The sequence below is a fragment of the Pseudomyrmex gracilis genome, unplaced genomic scaffold (assembly GCF_002006095.1).
Source record: "Pseudomyrmex gracilis isolate BER0280 unplaced genomic scaffold, ASM200609v1 scaffold_41, whole genome shotgun sequence".
Lineage (NCBI taxonomy): Eukaryota > Metazoa > Arthropoda > Insecta > Hymenoptera > Formicidae > Pseudomyrmex > Pseudomyrmex gracilis.
The window spans coordinates 934,303-952,657 of NW_018020625.1; the positions used below are offsets into that span (position 1 = coordinate 934,303).

At 47.8% G+C, this 18,355-nt stretch overlaps 1 protein-coding gene across 3 annotated transcripts in view; it reads left to right on the top strand.

Moving 5' to 3' along the window:
* The first annotated feature begins 51 nt into the window (after positions 1–51).
* Positions 52–18,355, top strand: part of LOC109852954 (disco-interacting protein 2) — a 28,441-nt gene continuing 10,137 nt past the window's right edge. Inside the window, exons 1-5 of one of the 3 annotated variants that reach the window (XM_020424598.1) lie at positions 6,159–8,786; positions 9,173–10,107; positions 11,491–11,562; positions 16,321–16,473; positions 17,817–18,011. In XM_020424598.1, coding sequence (XP_020280187.1) covers positions 7,951–8,786; positions 9,173–10,107; positions 11,491–11,562; positions 16,321–16,473; positions 17,817–18,011 — 2,191 coding nt within the window. In that variant the 5' untranslated portion in view covers positions 6,159–7,950. Of the gene's footprint in view, positions 204–6,158; positions 8,787–9,172; positions 10,108–11,490; positions 11,563–16,320; positions 16,474–17,816; positions 18,012–18,355 lie in introns of those variants that run through there. The other 2 variants (XM_020424599.1, XM_020424600.1) reach the window with 2 other exon arrangements.

An 18,355-nucleotide genomic window follows, 5' to 3' on the forward strand; every position in this document is an offset into this window, starting at 1 on the left:
CCCCCGGGCGTCCCGACTGCGTAACCAGTGACAGGCAAGATGGCCGAGTAGTGGTGACGGGTCGTGGTATGCACCGCTGGTGGATTCGCGAGCACGGCGCAGTGCGGATGGCCTAGCGATGGCCGAGTACAACATCGACATCGGCAAGCTACCGGAGGACGTGCGGGAGAAGTTAGCCGAGTTGGATCTCGAACTGTCCGAGGGTGAGTGCAAATGAGCGACTTTGTTTTTCCATTTCGGCGAACGCTGGATGCGGATTCATCCACCGCTCCTCGCGGCCCACCCCCTCGCGTTCGTCTCTTCTCTCTCTCTCTCTCTCTCTTCCTTTTCTCTTCCCTCGTGCTCCGTCTCTCTATCCGTCTTTCTCCCTCGCTCCCTTCTGACTCACCCCCCGTGTGTGTGCTCCGCACCGAGACAGAATCCCCTAGAAGTCCCCGTTTGTTGATAAAATCGATAACACCTTACGCGGCCGTTGCCGTCTCTAAACGTTTCCCTTCGCGATGCGACCACGAAGTCCGTGAAAAACGACGATCTTCTTTCTCTCTCTCTCTCTCTCTGTCTTTCTGTCTGTCTCGCAATTTTCCGAAGGCGGACGCCGCCGTTCGGAAATCACGTAATCGGAAAGGGTGCGTTGGGAGGTACGAACTCGTTGGCACTCGCGTCGAAAAACCAAAAGGGGAACGCGGGGGGGACAGTGCACATTTTAAAGTCTATTCCGTTAGATACGTATATGCGCGTTATGTATGTACATGTGTAGACACACACACACACACACACACACACACACATAGTTTAGTTCACAACTAACGGATAATATATGTGCATTATTTTTTTTTATCACGGAACGACTTTGTCACCTTTCGTCACACTGGCAGAGGAAGATCCTTTGTCCTCCGCTCTCTTTCTCTTTCTCTCTCTGTCTCTCTCTCTCTCTTTCTCTGACGCGATCGGCTGTTTACTCGCAATTATTATATCGCACGTGTAATATTACATCGCGCGCTTGTACGCGTTTTATTGCGGCTCGGATAGATTCGAAGCGACGCCGGTTATTATTGAACGGTTCATTTTTGGACGAGCTCGTGAAATCGAACGAGACACAATCCCGCCACTGTCGAAACATTGCGGAGAATCTCCGCTCAGACGTAAATTCGCGCGAATTTACATTGTTTCCTTAAAACAAATCTTCTCGCTGACCTCAATGATCATTGTCTCTCCTTCGTACTCGACTAAATGTACGTGTACATAAAATTATATGTCATTGTGTGCGTCAGTGCGTTCTCTACGCGCTTTTTTCTACGGACTTTTTGTTTCTCGCAATTAAGTTTTTTTTAACTCGGTCCGATACAAATCTTTTGTTGCGTCGCGCGTCGTAAAATTATACCGGCGCGCAAGTCACGTTATACGAAAATTACACGAGAGCTCCTCACCCTCCTCTCCCCCCCCGACGTTGTGCAGGTGCGAGAGGTTTCGAGTTTTCCTCGCGAGAGGAACGTCGCAGTTGCGACGCGCTCGAGGAAACGAACGTCTTATTTGCATTTGTAGTTAAGGACTGTTGCAAACGACCGACGACGTTGCCGACGTCATTGGTCATTTCCGTCATTCCGCTTCTCTTCGCTAAATAACAGGTGTCGTGTCGGAAAATTGTCGACGCAACGCGCGCGCGATTTAATTAAAAAGTCTCGTCGTCGATTAGTCGGGATGTTTTTTTCTTTTTTTTTTGTGACTTTTGTTTTTTTCTATTGTTGCACGAGAGAAGGGCGAGCTAATTGCGCGCGCGAGGAAACGTCGCGATCATTTAGCAGCTCGGCTAAATCGAGCGCGATGTGCTCGGGAGACTAGAAATTTTTTTCGTCCCTCTTCCCGTTCTTTTTGCGAACAGAATTTTGTTTGCGAAAGTCGTCAAAATAAACAAACAAAAAAAAAAGATGCGAAGAAGTGTAAAAAAATGTACGCCTCGAACGAGCGTTAATTAGTTAAATGGTTTTTGTCAATGGTTTATATTATTTTTATTAAGTTAATGATTAATTATTAAGTCACTAATTAACGGCGTTTGACTTCTAGAGAGATCTTCGACCTTTTTGTTTCTGCGCCTTGCGCGATGCTCTGCCGCGGAGAGATGCTCGTTTCCTCGGACTCTTCCGCGGATTATATATATTGATTACGCCGTTCCCCGCTCGGATCCTTGAAACTGAGGATTCCCGATAGGAAATCGCCGAACGGGGCGAGTCAATTAATTATTGAGGTCGTCACCTTACTCGAGTCGCTTGGAAGACTACTCGCGCCTCGTCGTCGGTTGAACGAACGTAAGAGAGCGCAATTTTTTCTCGGTCAACTTGCGTGCTCGTCCGGTCAGCACGTGGCACGGGCGGTTTGTAACCTAACGTAAGCGGCTTACGTAGTCCAGCTGTAAATAAGACTTAAAGACGTCTGCGTCAGCGTCGAGTATCATGCGTCCGCATTAATAAAGGAGGAGAAGGAGACTCAACTCCGGTTGTTTTGTCGCCTCCTTCCCCGTTGTCTCGGGGGCCTCTCGCTTTTTTTTTTTTGCCGCTGTAATTTTCGATTTTGCAATCATCGCGTCGCGATTATCGAGAAGGTGCGCGAAAAAGCGAGATTTTCTCACGCGGCGTGAGCAGCAACGCCGCCGGGGAGTTCGGATCTTTTTTTGCGACGCTTTGCGAGCGAGAATTCGAGCGAATTTCTTCACGAGCGGCCGCGCGTTGTCACACACAAAGGGACAACAACCGGCGGGTTCCGGATCGCGGGAGATATATATATCAATACGTGCGTGTAAAAAACGCCCGTAATAATAATCGGGTTCTTTATTGTGTCTCTACCGAGAAAGTGACTAATTCGTTTCGAAAGCGCGAAGTCGGTGAATAATGCGACGGAGTTTTTTGTTGTTGTATCGCGAACTGGAGATGTCGCAACTCCGTCATTTGTCGCGGGACAACGAGACCCCGAAAAACGTATGCGCGCGGGTTCGCATTTTTCCGACGCGAGATAAGATACTTTGAATTAGAAAAATGAAAAGCCAAGCGGTCCGATTTCGTACACGTAGGTCTCAATCGATTCGCCACTTTGTTCGGGTGCGAATTACAATACAAGTTTTTGTAGATTTAACACGTTTTTAATTTGAGATTTTTTATACACTAGGTTTTGAAGTTTCTGTTTTACTTGTGTGTTTGACCAATATATTTTATCTAAATTACGGAAAAATATTCTTATCTTCAGATATGACTTCTTCTTCGGATGTTTATTTATTTTTTTTTTCTATCGCTTCTTTTTTATCAACGGTTCGGTTTCATTTGAGATATGGATCTTTAAGGAGCGTTTGGTTTTGTCATGGTGCCGTTGTGTTCTCTGCCGGATATTCACCACGTGTCAGAGAGAGAGACAGAAAGAGAAGGAAAGAGAGATGCGCGTTTATTAAGTCGTCAATCACCGATAATTTTTCAAAGTGCGGCGTGCGCTTGAGAGAAAAAGAGAATAGAAAGCGATCTTAACCCAGAATTTTTCATAATTGTCGTGTTATTGCCGCGGATGTCAGTTAGAGAGATAAACGCAACGCGTTTATCTCTCTCTCTCTCTCTATGACGATATATCCGTGGACTCTCTAGCGGCTGATCCGGTATTGCTCAATCTCGAAGATTATCGCCAAGTGTTACACACACGATTCTTGCGTCAAAAAAAAAAAAAAAAGAAAAAAAAACACGATAGGAAGTAATCTCTTACGTCAATCGTTTTGTGTTTACGTTAATAATTTTTGAAACGTATTTCATTCCGAGCGTACGACGCTTTTCAGAATCTTGTTTCGACGTCGTCGGCGCGAAGACGAGAGAAACCGCAATGGAATCGCAATCAGCGCGACGTGCTGACATTCTGCTCGTCGTGCATTTCATTTCTCGGGGATCGGGAAAGAAACGCGAGAAGGCGAAGAGAGAGAGAGAGAGAGAGAGAGAGAGAGAGAGAGAGAAAAAAAAGCCGATTAGCGGGCGATTTTGTCGCACGCGACGCGCAGGTGCAAGAGAACGCAGCATCACACCAGGACGCGCTCCTTCTTCACGGATCGTTTGTAAGATCAAGGTCGCCGGTTTCGTTGGGTAAACGTCCTCGAGTCGCCTTGAGTCGGTGTGCGCGCCGGGGTACCGCGCGCGCCCGCCCGTAGACGGACTCCTTGCGCTTATCGGCCATTACGAGCCGCGTCTCTCCCCTTTCCTCTCGCCGCATCGTTCTGACAATGCGCCTATATACGGTGCCAGAGTGGTCCACGTCTCTCTGCACCACGCCTAGAATCAGTGATATTAGATTGTACGAGGCGTTGTATGCGATTGTCGTCAAAGACGATCGCGACGCTTTAAAGCGCGTCTCTTCTTTCCGAGAGACGCATTTGAAAATGTTACGTCGAACGGAAAAAAAAAACCATTTTGACAAGTGTTTTTTTGTTTTTTTAGTATCCACAACTATTTTAATTTAAATTACACACATGCTCTCGTGCGTGAGTTCAAAGTTCGACAAGCCGTCGACATTTTGTACAGTTTTCTCGCGAGGCGTTTGCAAACTCGCGCGATAACAATCTTGAAAACTATTTCTGTTCTCGGGAATTGATCAATATTATCCGTTCGATCCGCGCGCGCTCTCGTAATGCACGAGATTGTGAAACGTACAATCCGCGGAGAGAAGAGATAAGACAAGAGAGAGAGAGAGTTCGAAAAGCCGCGTTTCGCCGCGCGGAACGCGGCTATTCCGCCACCGCCTACACAATCGCGGGCGAAGCTCCCCCGTTCGGGACGGGATTGAGCGCGTAGGTGTTTCGAATCGGTGGAAAGAGTGCCCACACTCGCGCACCGGCACTTAAGGGTTCGTAAGAGAGCAACACGCTCGTAAATCGATGGCTTTTCCTCCCAGGTTGAGGCATCGCGGCAGCGACTACGAGGCCGCGGAGTTTATCTCCGATTCTCATATCTCGCGTTACGTCTGTCTCGCGGGACTTCGCGTACTTTCGAGTCGACGCGGCGTTATCGCGGGCGCGGGTTTTTTTTTTTTACCGTCATCAGCAGTAAAACGCGAGACTCCCCCTGAGCGTCTCACAAAAATCGGAATCCTGCGATCCCCTGAGATCAAAAATCAGCTTTGAAGTCAGTTAAGATCCGTGATACTAAGGAACGCGAAAAAAAAAAGAAGAAAAGAAAAATAAAATTTCAAAAGATGAGGAGTTGCCTCTGGTTCAGACTTGGTAAATCCAAAATGTTGATTGTAAAAAAAAAAGGGCTTTGCTGAACTTAAATGTGGATAGATTGTGTAAATAATAAATAATAAAAAAAACATATATTTGTGTGTTTCGGATTATTTACACAATCTATCCACATTTAAGTTCAGCAAAGCCCTTTTTTTACAATCAACATTAAGAAAAATAAAATTATATATCTTGAGCAAGCAATTGTAAAAAAAAAACAAAAAAAAACGAGAAATAAAAATTACGTAAAAAAATTAAATTGCAATTGAACGTATTTTAATCAACCGCGTTAGATAATTATTCATTAACGCTCTATGTATGTGCAACACCGCGCGGAGACTGTAACAATCCCGGCGGAAGGGCCGAAATACTTCTGGTCGACCCTCGTAATTCCACCTTAAGAATCTTTTTCTCTCTCTCTCTCTCTCTTTTTCTCGGACGGAGGCAGGGCACCAACAGCGGAGATCTCTCGAGAGAGCTCGGCCGAGAGCTGAAGCAGCGTTTCGCTCGCTCGTTCAGAATGTACGAGCGAGATGACGCGAAGGAGAGTGGGATGCTGCGAGCGACGAAGAAGAAGGCAGGCGAGAGTGGACGGACAACATGCCACCACCACTCTCCTCCGTGTCTTTTTCTCTTTCTTCCTCGTCGATTCGTTCGGTTCCTCTCTCGCCTACTCCGTCCGACGACTTTTACACGCGCGAGCCGGCTTCCCACCCGCGGGTTTTCTCTCTCTTTCTCTTTCTTTCCTTCGCACGCGCGCGAGAGAAAGACAGAGAGAGAGAGAGAGAGAGAACGGCCCGAGCTCGCGGCCGAGAGCGCGCAAAATGCCAGTGATTCGACGCGACTTGGAGTACGCGCCTCGACGACGCGCGAGACGAAGCGGGCGTCGCGCGAATTCGAACGCGCGGACGCGCGCCGAAGCCGTCGTGTCGTATGTCGCGCGCTCCGTTTCCCGGAGCTTAGTGCTCGCGCGCGCGCAAGTTTTCGCACCGGGAAAATCTTCCACAATCGGGAAAAAGTTGTGTCTCATCCTCGTCGTTTCCTCGACGATCGGATGAAATTTTGTTTTTTTCGCGAAAAAGATCGCGCGCGACTTCGAACCGCGAGTTTCACGCACGCGCGAGTACGAGCGATCTCGCGTGTCGTGATCACACGACCGCGAGTGAGAGGCTGTTTTGCTCGCCTCGAACGCGAAGGCGGGATATCACAAGGGTGTTGTTGTACGTGTGTGCGTGTGTGTGTGCGTGTGTGCATGTGTGTGTGTGATGGTGCAAGGTGGTGCATTTTCAAACAGCTTCTCAAAGATTCGCGTGATCGGATCGCGTTCTCATCCGAGAAATCGAATCTCGAAGGCAATAGCTGATGAGATACCACGGTGATAAAATTCATCTTTGTGTTTAACACAACGTGACGTTCAAGTGAAACACACACAAGCAGTGAGATATATTCTCTCCCGGGACACAGTAGTAGTCCCACAGAATCCGCAGTCATTCGATCTGATTTGGTGATAAAATACCGAGAGAGATTATTTTCTTCATTCATTAGCGAAACAGAGAGAAGACAAATTAGATTCGGTCAGGAAACTTTCTTAACGCCGAGCAAACTCGCGCTCGGATCATCAGAAGAGAGAGAGATCTGATCCGCGGCAAGGAACGACCGAGGGGAAAGGGGTGAAAGAAATGTCGTAATCATCCGAGGGCGCAGAGAAAGTGCTCGGACGGAATTTCGGCGCTTCGCTTTTATGGCGCGTTGGCGATCGAACGCTACCGAGGGGAAAAAAAAAAATAAATAAAAAAAAATATCCGAAAGCAATCACGATCGGAATGAATCTGCGCGAATCGATGATCAACGATGATGGATTATCCTCGAACAAATTGCCGTTGTTAGAAGTTTCTCCGAGTTTGTAAAAAAAACCCCCCCAAAAAAAAACCGAATAAAAAGAAAACCGCCGATCGTCGCAGCGCGTTTGTTTGTCTTCCGCGTGAGAAAATATTGTAACGAGAGTGCGTTGACTCTGTGGAGAAGAAGAGAGGACTCTCTCGTGCAATCTCCGCGCCGAATCCTTTCGCGTAGAATGATCATCCCGGTCGTGCCGAAGGCACGGAAGAAAAGGGAAGAGGAGGGCAATGAGAAGGAGGAGAAGCGGCGCAGCAGCTTGGCGTCGAAAAAGGAAAGCCACGCTGATCGTCCAGGGACTGGAAGACCTCGGCTTGTGTTGCACCTTAGCGAAGGCGTGTAGGCGCAACGAAGAAGGGACGAGGAGAAAGAGAGAAAGGGCGAGCGCGGGGGAAGAATACACAGATAGCGAAAGGGCAGAGAGAGGCCAGGAGGGCGAGGAGAAGAGAAACAAACGAGAGAGGAGAAAGAACGAGACGGAGAAACGAAGATACATACACCTGAGAAAGGAGAATTCGTAAATCCGCCCGTTTTTCGACCGACGACATCACTTTTCCGCATCCTGGATTTTCATTCAATCTTGAGTGAATTCTTTCTTACCTACTCCGTAGGTAGATCCTTTTCTCTGCGCGATTTATTTTTTTCGTCGTTCTTCTTCTTCTTGTTGTAACGCCGTTCGGTCGTGTTGCAAACACATTCGCGCCCATTGATTCTCAAACCGCCCGAACATTATATCCGACGTCGCTCGGGGGCAACATAAATATCTGCGTAGCGCGATCCCACTTCCGCAAGCCGAGATTGGATTCTCGCGCTGCCTCATGAGGCCCCTCTCCTTCGAGAACCTGAGGAGGCTCGTGGGTCGCAAGAAGGACCGCAACGAGCCCTCCTTCAAGCGCAGCGAGTCCTTCAAAAGAATCTCAATTAGGAAGAGCTACCTGGACCGGGGCAAACGACGTCAGAACCGTCTTCAAAAGAACACGGAATCCGCCACCGACACATCTACGACGCAACTCACGGTCAACGATCAAGACAAGATAATCGGTCCCGCTCAAATCAAGGAGCAAGAACCGAAGAAGAATCAAGAGCGTTCCCTGAGTCGAGACTCGATCACGTACGACGAGTGGCTTCAAGGTGTCAGCTTATCTTCCCGCGAGAAACTTCACGAGGATTCGCTCGAGGACTCGCTTCAGCGGTCCAAGGTCAAGGTCACCAAGCACATCGACGCGGATTCAATCGCCGACGATCTCAAGATCCTCGAGCTCGATGCCTCGCCTGTTTTATCGTCCAAACCGAAACCCTTCAGGATCGAGACCGCCGATGACGCTCGAAATGAAACAACCGATCATCACGATACTATTTGGACGTCGCATCAGGAATCCACGGCGGAGGCTCCGCCCAGTGTGCGAATTAGTCTCGGCAGGGTTTGGAGAGAAACGGTGCCGGCGCAGCCGGTCTCGGTACCGGCTTCGTATCCCTCCATCGCGAATTCGCCCGTTCACCGTTCGCTGGACAGCGCCCTGAAAGAAAAAAAACCGCAACCGACTGTCGCGAGGACGGTCTCGGCGCCGGAGAAGCCTGTCAGCAAGGATACGTCGTCGTCGTCGTCTTTCGGTTTTTCTCTCAGGATCGCCAAACTCGCGGACTTCCGGCAAGGGTGAGCGAGGTCTTGTTGATTTAAAAAACGATGGATCAGTGAAATCAAACGGAAAAGATTTTGTTAATCGATCGTAATAATTTTTTATCCTCAATTAATCTTTAATTAATTTTTTTTATTTAAAAGCTTTCACTTATTTTAATTTTTTCTTTTTTTTTGCTAAAAAGTATACGATAGTGTTTTTTTTTTTTTGAATAACTTGCGCGGTTGCGGACCTACCGCTAATTAAATTAAAGTCCGGATCTTATCTTGGTTGCGTAAGACGAAATAAATCAACGGGTTCGTCGAATTTTTGCAATCGGTTTCACTGATCGATCGGTGCTGAAATGTCGTTCGATATTTGAAGAGAACGTTCGATCGCAATTGCTGCGCTTGTTGCACTGCAGGGTGTCGCGGAACGGTCTCTTCCGTCGGAAGACGCCGAAACCATCGCCCAGCGTCAGCGCGGAAGGCTACTTCAAGCGAACGAGCGCGTCCAGACGCTCGAGTTCGCGTCGCCGTGGCAGCAAGAGAGGCTCTCAACGATTAAGCAAGAAGAATCATCAACCGGCAATTGCGGCTCGCGCCAACAGTCCCGTATTGTTCATCCCGCCGGAGAGACGTCGCTCGAGACGCCAGCGACGGGTCTGGCGCGAGATCAGATACTTCCCGGACGACGAGGATCTGATTCTCGAAAGGATCAACGACTGGTCGTCGAACGTGTCGGACGACCAGTTCGACGATCAGAAGCTTCTGCTGTCGGGCGACTTCAACGAACGCCGTGAAGATGACGCGTTCAATTCGATCGTCTCTTCGTCCCTGGGTTCCTTTTCGGCCACATCGTCCTCGTCGTCGGCCTGTCCGGCTCCGAAGATCAGCGATTTCAACGAGGACAAATTGTTCTCCGAGGAGCTGAGAACCAACGGGCTTCTGGCGCGCGGTACTACCTGGAAGCTTCTGGTGACAACGGCGACGAGGACGACGACGACGACAGCGTCAACGGCGACAGCGACGAGCGCGACGACTTCCGGAAATTACTTCGCCAGCAGTCAATTCCTCAGTTTTCTGGCCAAGGGCGTTGCGAAGGAGAGATCGAAGAACGAGAGCTCCAACACGGGCTACAGGTGCCTCTCGTCGACCGACAGCGAGGACGATGACGCCGATCGCTTCAACGAGCGCAATAAGAAGAACGTCAACTTTTCCCAGCAACGACAGCAACATCTGAAGAGACAAAAATCCGGAATCAAGAGAAGACCTCTGCGTCGAAAATCGCAGTTGAGAAGAGCGTCCGGTCAGCCGGTGTTCCTCGTGCGCAAGTGTTCGTCCTTGAGGAAACGTCCTAGTAAGGATCTGAACTGCGACAACTTCGCTCGGTAAAACCGAGAAAAACGAAAATAATTATTTATAACAATTGGTTTTTTATAACATTTGGTTTTTTCTTTTTTGTATCTTTTATTAATTATCAAAACAATTTGTTAACATGGAAACGACGAGGAAGTTTAACTTATATAACGTGTGCGCATATAATCCGCAGATTGTTCGGATCGTCACACGTTAGATTAGAACGGAACAACGCAATTGGAATCGCAGCGATTTACGACCGCTTTAACGTGTATCGCACATCTATCTATCCTCTGCTCGCGATTGTATTATTCCACGGGACGTTTATAATTGCGTAACGTTTTCCGCGATTGGTTTCGATGAGACTTCTTGCTCGATTACGAATCCTGCACGCTTGTTGCGATCGCGCGAGTTCATGAGAGATACATGTGTACACACACGTATATATCTCCCACCGTAGCTTTCGCTACCATTTCCTTCAAAGGCGCGATGACTTGCGCCGCGCATTCTTTTTTTTTTTCACACACTCGAACTGTGTAGATCACAATTTTTTCTTTCCACAACTTTCCCGAATTTAAAGTCCGCGTTTATTCTTTTTTTTTTTTACTTTCTGAACAAATTGAAGCCTTTCTCTCCGTTTGACTCCCGGTTCCGAGCGCGCTTTTTCCGAACAAATTGTCGCGCGCGTCGCCGATACACGATCGGCTGGTCTGGTTTTCCCATCGATATGACGTTGGGAATCGAAATATCGCGCGATTTAGCATAATCGCGGTGGCCCGGTTTCGTTTTGCGAACGTGGAAAAATCGTGTCTCGCGGCCGTTATGGGGATCGATTCTTCGACGTTTTCTCGAGTTACGAGGCGTGACGAAACGCGCGCACCAACCAGTTTTACATCGCGCGCGCGGGGCACGGCCGGGCCCCGCTGAGAGCCGTGTCAGCATCGGACCGCGCATCGGCACTCGAGCGTGCATTGATCTAAAATTCAATCCTGAAAACACCCGTTTGATTGCCACGGGTCGTTAATCACGGGTGTTTTTTTTTCTTTCTCTCCCTCTTTATACACTTTCCAGTTTAAATGGAAAAGGAGAAACGCGCGCGCACAAACTTGAAAAAAGAAAGAAAAAAAAATGAAGAACACGTGCTTCTCTCGCTAATTGCACAGAGCGCGATAATAAAAAAAAAATAAATAAATAAAATACAAGTTTATTATTAGAAAACACCGGAACTGTACAGACGCCGGAAAATTTATATTGCGGTACAACGCTCGCGCAATATTACGGCGCGAAATGTGTAATGTTGTATTACGCGGTTGAATGGAAATTACAACTCGCGCTGATTGGTCGTTTAATTAAATCATTAATTAAGTCACATTTCCCGTTGCAGGAGATATCACGCAGAAGGGTTATGAAAAGAAACGGACGCGCCTACTTCAGCCGTACATTTCGAAGCAGATAGGTGAGTGTGTTTCGCTTTTCTGGAATTCATTAAGAAATTCCCCCCAGCGGGGAGAGATAATCATCATCGTTATTATCGTCATCGCGCATTATATTCGCGCGATGCGCGGCGAACGAGAAGTTGGCCGATGTGAAAACGCATTACCGCGAGCATCTTCGCGCATTTTAATCGCCGCCGCATGTGCATTCTGATCGATCATTTACCGAGAAGCTAGTGTCGTTTTGTTTATTTAAAAAAAAGCTTCAACCAGGGGCTTTTCACATTAATGTTCTCAGTTTTTTTTTTTTTTTTTTTGGAACTAACTTCATCGCACATCATTTAATCTACGGATATAGATTGTTTCAATTGTGTTTGTTTTCCGCGTGTAGTAAAAAAAAAAATATATATATATATATATACAATCGGCGAAGTGTCATCGCGACAATTAAGCAATATCCCGTCGTCGGAGGACGATGGGAAAAAAACAATTGCGCGGTTTCTAACTCGCAAGAGGGTTCTTATCCCTACGTCGCATCTCTTGGCGTGTGCGGAGCGTTGCGCCATCGGGAACGAAAACGAGCTCGCAATATCAATCGCGTTCCGATTCTCAAGCGACATGCGCCTCATTGTGTGCACAGCGCGGCGAACGCGCAATACCGTACGTATATACACTATAATAAATGCTGTATGTGTGTAAAAGGAAGGCACACGAAGCGCAATCTTCGCGGCACGCGTCGGTTTTACACTTGTAAACACACGTTGCACACACGAGCGAGGCGACGCAACCGTTCCCGGTTGCGCCACGCGAGTTTAGCGCGGGAACGCACCGAGAGATAAAATTGCGATATCAAACGCGCGCGCGCGCGCGTGTGTGCAACACCGCGTGGTATTTTTTTCTATGTATTTATTTTTTTTTTTATATAATTTTCTCGCTCGTCGCGTATCGATTCGATCGATTTCGCACTTTGTACGAAAATTCTCGGTAGACTTGTCAGACATCTCGTCGACATTTAAATCGTCGACGTTTCCGCGTCGTTTGTCGCGAAACGCCGAAGTGTAACGCCGGACGGAGTCGTATTACCAACCGTTACAGCGCGCGACTTGTCGCGAGATTCGCGTCTTATCGCGCGGCAAATTACCGGAGACGGGAGGAATTGCCGACCACGTTTCAACGCGTCATTTGTGTCGACGAAAGAAATTTATTTCTCTAAGGTCTGCTACTTCTGTCCGTCTCTTTCGATCTCTCCGATTATATCTACCGATTTAAATCTTTTGCAAGTACATTTTGCGACTTCATTTCCGATGATCATAAATTTATTTTAACGCATTGCGAGATACGCGCATAAAGATGTTAAAATATAATCCAGTGTCGTATATATATATAAAATACACAGATCGATCGACGCAATCGTTATCGGGGATCGCGCGTTGCAAGAACGACGAGAATTGAAATGCGGTTATTTAACGCGCGTTAAAATAAAACCCGTTTGTGTGTGAAATTTTTTAATCGCGTTACCGTTCTCTTCGCGAAGAAGAGGCGCTCTTGGCTCGCTCGTCCCGCGCGCATAGGTTGGACGCGCCTTTGCGCCCGCAGCTGCTATCGGGTAGAACGCCGCTGCAATCGGGGCTCGCAAGTTTAACTGTACCTGCACGCGGAAGAAGCGCTTCCGCGTTATCCGCTCGTTATATGCTACGTGCATCTGCCATTGTCGTGAGTTCGAAGGCATAGCGACAGTTTTCTAGCCGCGAGTCGAGTAACGGGAAAACACACTTTTAACATTAATCTCCTTCCGAGAGAACGCGATTTCAAGCGGAAAAAAAAAAATATATAATAACGCCTGTCTTGCACAAAATTTTGCGCGAGAGAGAAGCGAAATGAATCATCATCATCGTTGTAACAATAATTGCAACCGCCAACGATGCGTCGTAGAGTCGCGCGAGCGCGCGCGGTGTGGTATTTTTAACTATCACGTTTTTACACACACCACAAACACCACGCTATTATACATCCAAGAGGAGTTGCTTATATATACCATTATTACCCCGCGCGTAATCACTTTCACCCGTAATTCGCACAAAATAAATATTCGCCGCTCCGTTTCTCAAGTTGCAACGTAAAGTTTTATATATTTCGTATCGGCAAAAAAAAAAAAAAAATAGATCAATTTCCGATGAGTCGCGAGAGATGGAAACAATTTTTTGCGAATAACAATCACGCGGTGACAAAACGTGAGAAAACGAGAATAGCGAGTATTTAAGAATCGAAAAAAAAAAAAACAAACAAACAAACAAACGGCTGCACCCGGCTCTGTGCATTCTCTCTGTGCGCCTGTGTGGACCGTAGGGGCTGGAAATGGTGGTGTCGGTGGTGGAGGTGGCGGCAGCGGCGGTAGAGGGCTGGAGAGAACGGGTTACGGAAGCGGCGGAGGTGGCGGAGGAGATGGAGGAGGAGGAGGAGGAGGAGGCTATGGCGGTGGCGGTCGACCGCAGCCACGTGCACGGCGCACGCAACGGCGCGTCACGCACAACGAGAAGCGCTATCACTCAGGTAGCGCCACGCAACTGCGCGATGTGTATGCCGGCGATCTATGCGCGCCTTCAGAACGCGACGAGAAAGCTCGTTTTCCTCAGCTCGTTTTTTTTTCTTTTTTTTTTTATTGATTGAGTGTCTCGCAATTTTTGCTTCTGTGATATTTTTCCAGTATACCTGTTATTACAGCTTTGCCACTTTAATTCTGGGAATTACAATTAGATTGTGTCTTACGATAATTAGATAATTAGATCGATTAGACTTCCTAATTAGATTAGAATGCGTAGCGTTTTTGTTTCTTTTTTTTTTTTTTTTGAATCGCGTCACATTTCGTTCCGTCGTTTCGTTTCACGTCACGCGAATGACATGGTTGTTTTTGTCTCTTAGAACGCACCAGTAACGCGTTAGAAATTAGAAATTGTCTCTTAAGATAGTTTTTTTTTTCTTTCTGTTTTTGTTCAAAAAAAGTACTGTAAACCTGTACTTGTCGAAGTGAGATGATCATCAATCGTCGCTTCTGATCTGTTTTGCATTCTCCGACTTGACGACAAAAAAAAAAAAAATAGAAATTTGGAATGACGATTGTACTTGTCCAATTTTGTTGCTTTCCGCGCGCAATGGAACAACGGGTTGTTGAAGAACGGTCCTCTTGCGCGAGAACACACGGAACGGAGTCCGTTTTGCCTGTACATACGTTTTTTATCTTCGTGTGTTGGTCTTGCGCCTGCTTACTTTACTCCCTTGTGTCTCGCGTGTGTTGCCTCGAGACGCTTTTGCACCTTTAGATACCTTTGTAATTTGACATAGCCAGGCGGTAGCCGAGACCGGTTGTTCCACCTTCGGGTGACTCAAGATTGCAGCCAGCCAGCCGGCCGGCCTGCCTGCCTGCCTGCCTGCCTGCCTGCCTGCCATCCATCGGCATTCTCGCTATTCAACCGACTGCGTCACGGTGTCCGCGCGAGCGGCGCAACACCTCGACCATTTTTTTTCCGACTTGTCGTCGTCCCTCTTCTCCCCCTCTTTCCCGCTCCCTGGTCCAATAGAGATTATACTTCCTTCGATATACATTGCATACCACGGAGATATCTGTGTACACTTGCAAGATTACGTCGCACGGATAGGAATTCTCTCGGATATATCACGGAATCTCGTCGAGAAAGACGCGCACACGTTGCGGCCGTCGATCGCCTCTCACTTTCGTCAGACGAAGCAAAAAACGCGGCGACACAGGACGAACCCTCTGGTAGGACGTTTTTTTTTTCAATTTTTTTTTTCAATTTTTTTTCCTCAATTTTTTTTTAGCTATTGAATTTTTGCGCGTCGAAAATTCGCGACTACATACGTGCGTACATTATTCTCCGCGAAACAGAATCACGCCACCACGCGCGAACAACCGGCCCTCCGCCTCCTCCGACCCTCTTTGCACCGAGCCGTACGGACGATCGATACGAGTCGCATACTCTCTCTCTCTCTCTCTCTCTTTCTTTCTCTCTCACTCACTCACTCACTCACTCGAGTCGCAGCATCCCTGATGGTGGAATGACCAGTCGTCAGTGGCGCACAATTAAGCGGTTACCTCGCATCCGGATAAATAACACCCTCTGTGTACATCGCGCGGCATCGCCGGGGAATCGAGCGAACGAAGCCCCCAAGAGAGGGACCCCAAGTACTTAGAACCGCTTTGGAGAAACGCCGGGAGAAGATCCGCGGACTCCTTGACCCTCGCGGTCGTTTCGAGAGTCCTCGGGGCTCGGCGCGGGGATCCACGGGAGAGAATTCTGCATCTGTTTTCGAGAATCGCGTTAACGCGAACGGAGAAGAGAGACGAAAACGAACTTTTCGTAAAAAGTTTCGGACGAAACGTCTGTTGAATTGAATTTTGTACGATAAAATTTGGAAAAAATAATTTTTTTTTTTTCAAAAACTTTCGCTCTTCCTCTCGTATAATATTTTGGATTTTCCCCGCTTCTCGCTGAAATGTCATCAGAATCTCGTCGAGATTTACTTATCGCGCGCGATCGATCGCAGCGAATTTTGAAACGCGCCAAATTCGCAGAAATGTTCGCTGATGTTCGGATGCGACGAAACTGGGAGGAAAAGCCAAACGACGACGACCGCGACGACAAAAACGACGACGACGACGACGACGACGACGACGACGACTGGGCGCCTTGTTGCAGCCAGTTGTATCCTCGTAGCGTCCCTTTTCTTTGTCTATGTGTCGTTGTTTGTTGTTGTGTTGCATGCAGGCGGTCGGCTTGTGCCTGGCGGGATCGCCAGTCCCCCGGGATCTGGCGGCTCCACAGGGAATACCGGGAACTCGGCTGCGGCAGCGGCAGCGGCGGCGGCTGCGAGACGCGGCAATCGCAGACTAACGCGCAATGAGAGCCGCTATCATTCCGGTGAGTATACACACGCAACAAACTTTCGGGGAGGGTGGTTGAACGGATGCTGGGGGATAATTATTCGGGACTGTCTCACACACAACCAGGTGTGTAGCGAAAGTACGTACTAAGACAATCTCTTTCACACTGAAACGACGTTTCAAATATCAAATCGTTTCTAATACAATTTTTTTCAAGCAGAAAATAACGAAAAAAAAAAAAAAAATAGAAATCGCATAATCCGATTGATAACTTTAAGCCGCACATTTTTATTTACAAATGTTTTCCACTTGAAAGTTTCACACATATATAGCTTGCTCGACACACACACACACACACGTACGTAAAAAACACACCCCCCACACACCACTTTGCCCGAGTAAAATGTCGTAACGCATGACCGAGAAAAGAATCTACGTCGTGTTCGTTCGTCGGAAGCGCCGATACAGAGAGGCTTATTTATCTTAACGCAAAGTGCAGGTAATCATCCACCTGGTGTGTACCGTTACCACGGCCGATGACGGATTGTACATTATGGAATATATACACTCGGACAAAGTCTCGGGAACACACGTTCGAGTCTCGATAGACTCTCTTACACGTGACTCGAGTCAAATTCGCGCGGTCAAAAAAAATTAAGCGTGTAAAATATGAACACGATCGCATAGCGGAACGCGTACGACAACTATGTGTGATACAAATATATTGTACATTTTGTTGTTGCTTGTTAATTTTATTCAAAAAATGTCAAAATTAACGAACCGTTCTCCGCGAAAAGTAATTTAATTGGTTTCACGAGCGAAACGGTTTGCTGCTTTTTTTTTTCGCGTTAATCAGCGGAATATACGTTTTTTGAAACGTGCGAAGGATATGACTGCAAATTAAGTTTCACACATCTCTCTCGCGAGTGACGGCACAGAAAAGAGCCTCATTTATCTCGATGCGGAGGAAAAATTCACATGTGTGATGTTTCTCTCGCGCTTCTGACGTCACAATGTATATAAGCGGCCGTACACGCGCGCGACGTCCGTTCAAGTAACTTTAATTCGACTCTTCAACCTTTCCATTAGTTTCCTCCCGTCTTTTACTTTTTATTTTTATTTTTATTTTATTTTTTTTTTTTTTTTATAATCCTCTCTGTATCGTGCGCACACGTACGCACACAGATCGCCGGGTCGAGATTGCACGATGCGCGCGTTATGCATGAGCGCGCGCGTGCGTATATTAAATAATGTTGGAAAATGATGAAACGGACGATGACGCGGAAGCCGGAGGTGGATGTGAAAAATGTCATCCGCGTTGTCGCACGTCCGCGCTCGTCTCATACGCTCGAATGAATCAATTCCCTTCCCGGCTTGCAGAGGTGCGCCAGGAGGCGGTGCAGCAGGCGTTGGCGGCGATGCAGGGCAGACCGAAGCCATCCTTACCGATGCCGTCTAAGAGAACATCCGTGATGGCCAGGAGCCCCGATCGGGAGAGACGCGACAGCGGCGAGTCCAGCAGCGATGAGGACAGTGTCGTCACCGAGGAGAGTCCTGGCGCGGGTGGACCGACTGGTGCGTATCAATCGCAATCGCGTAAAGTAAAATAATCACAGGGGATCTCGGGTGCGAGTTAGACCTTCGTAAACAAAATGAAAAATTTATTAACGGCCCGTATGTGTAATCTCCCGCATATGTGCTGGAAAAAAAATGTAACAAAACCGCGCACAACCGCCGTGTGCGCGCACTCACAAGCGTCATACGACTTCACGCTGCACGACGGGCGTCGCATGTCCTTGGCCACTTCCGCCGGACGACGAACGTACCAATAATCAATACGCATTATTGTTTTCTTTTCTTTGCGTACGGATGGAAAAAGTGGTCGGTGACTGGAACGGAGAAACGTGAAGGAAGTCGCG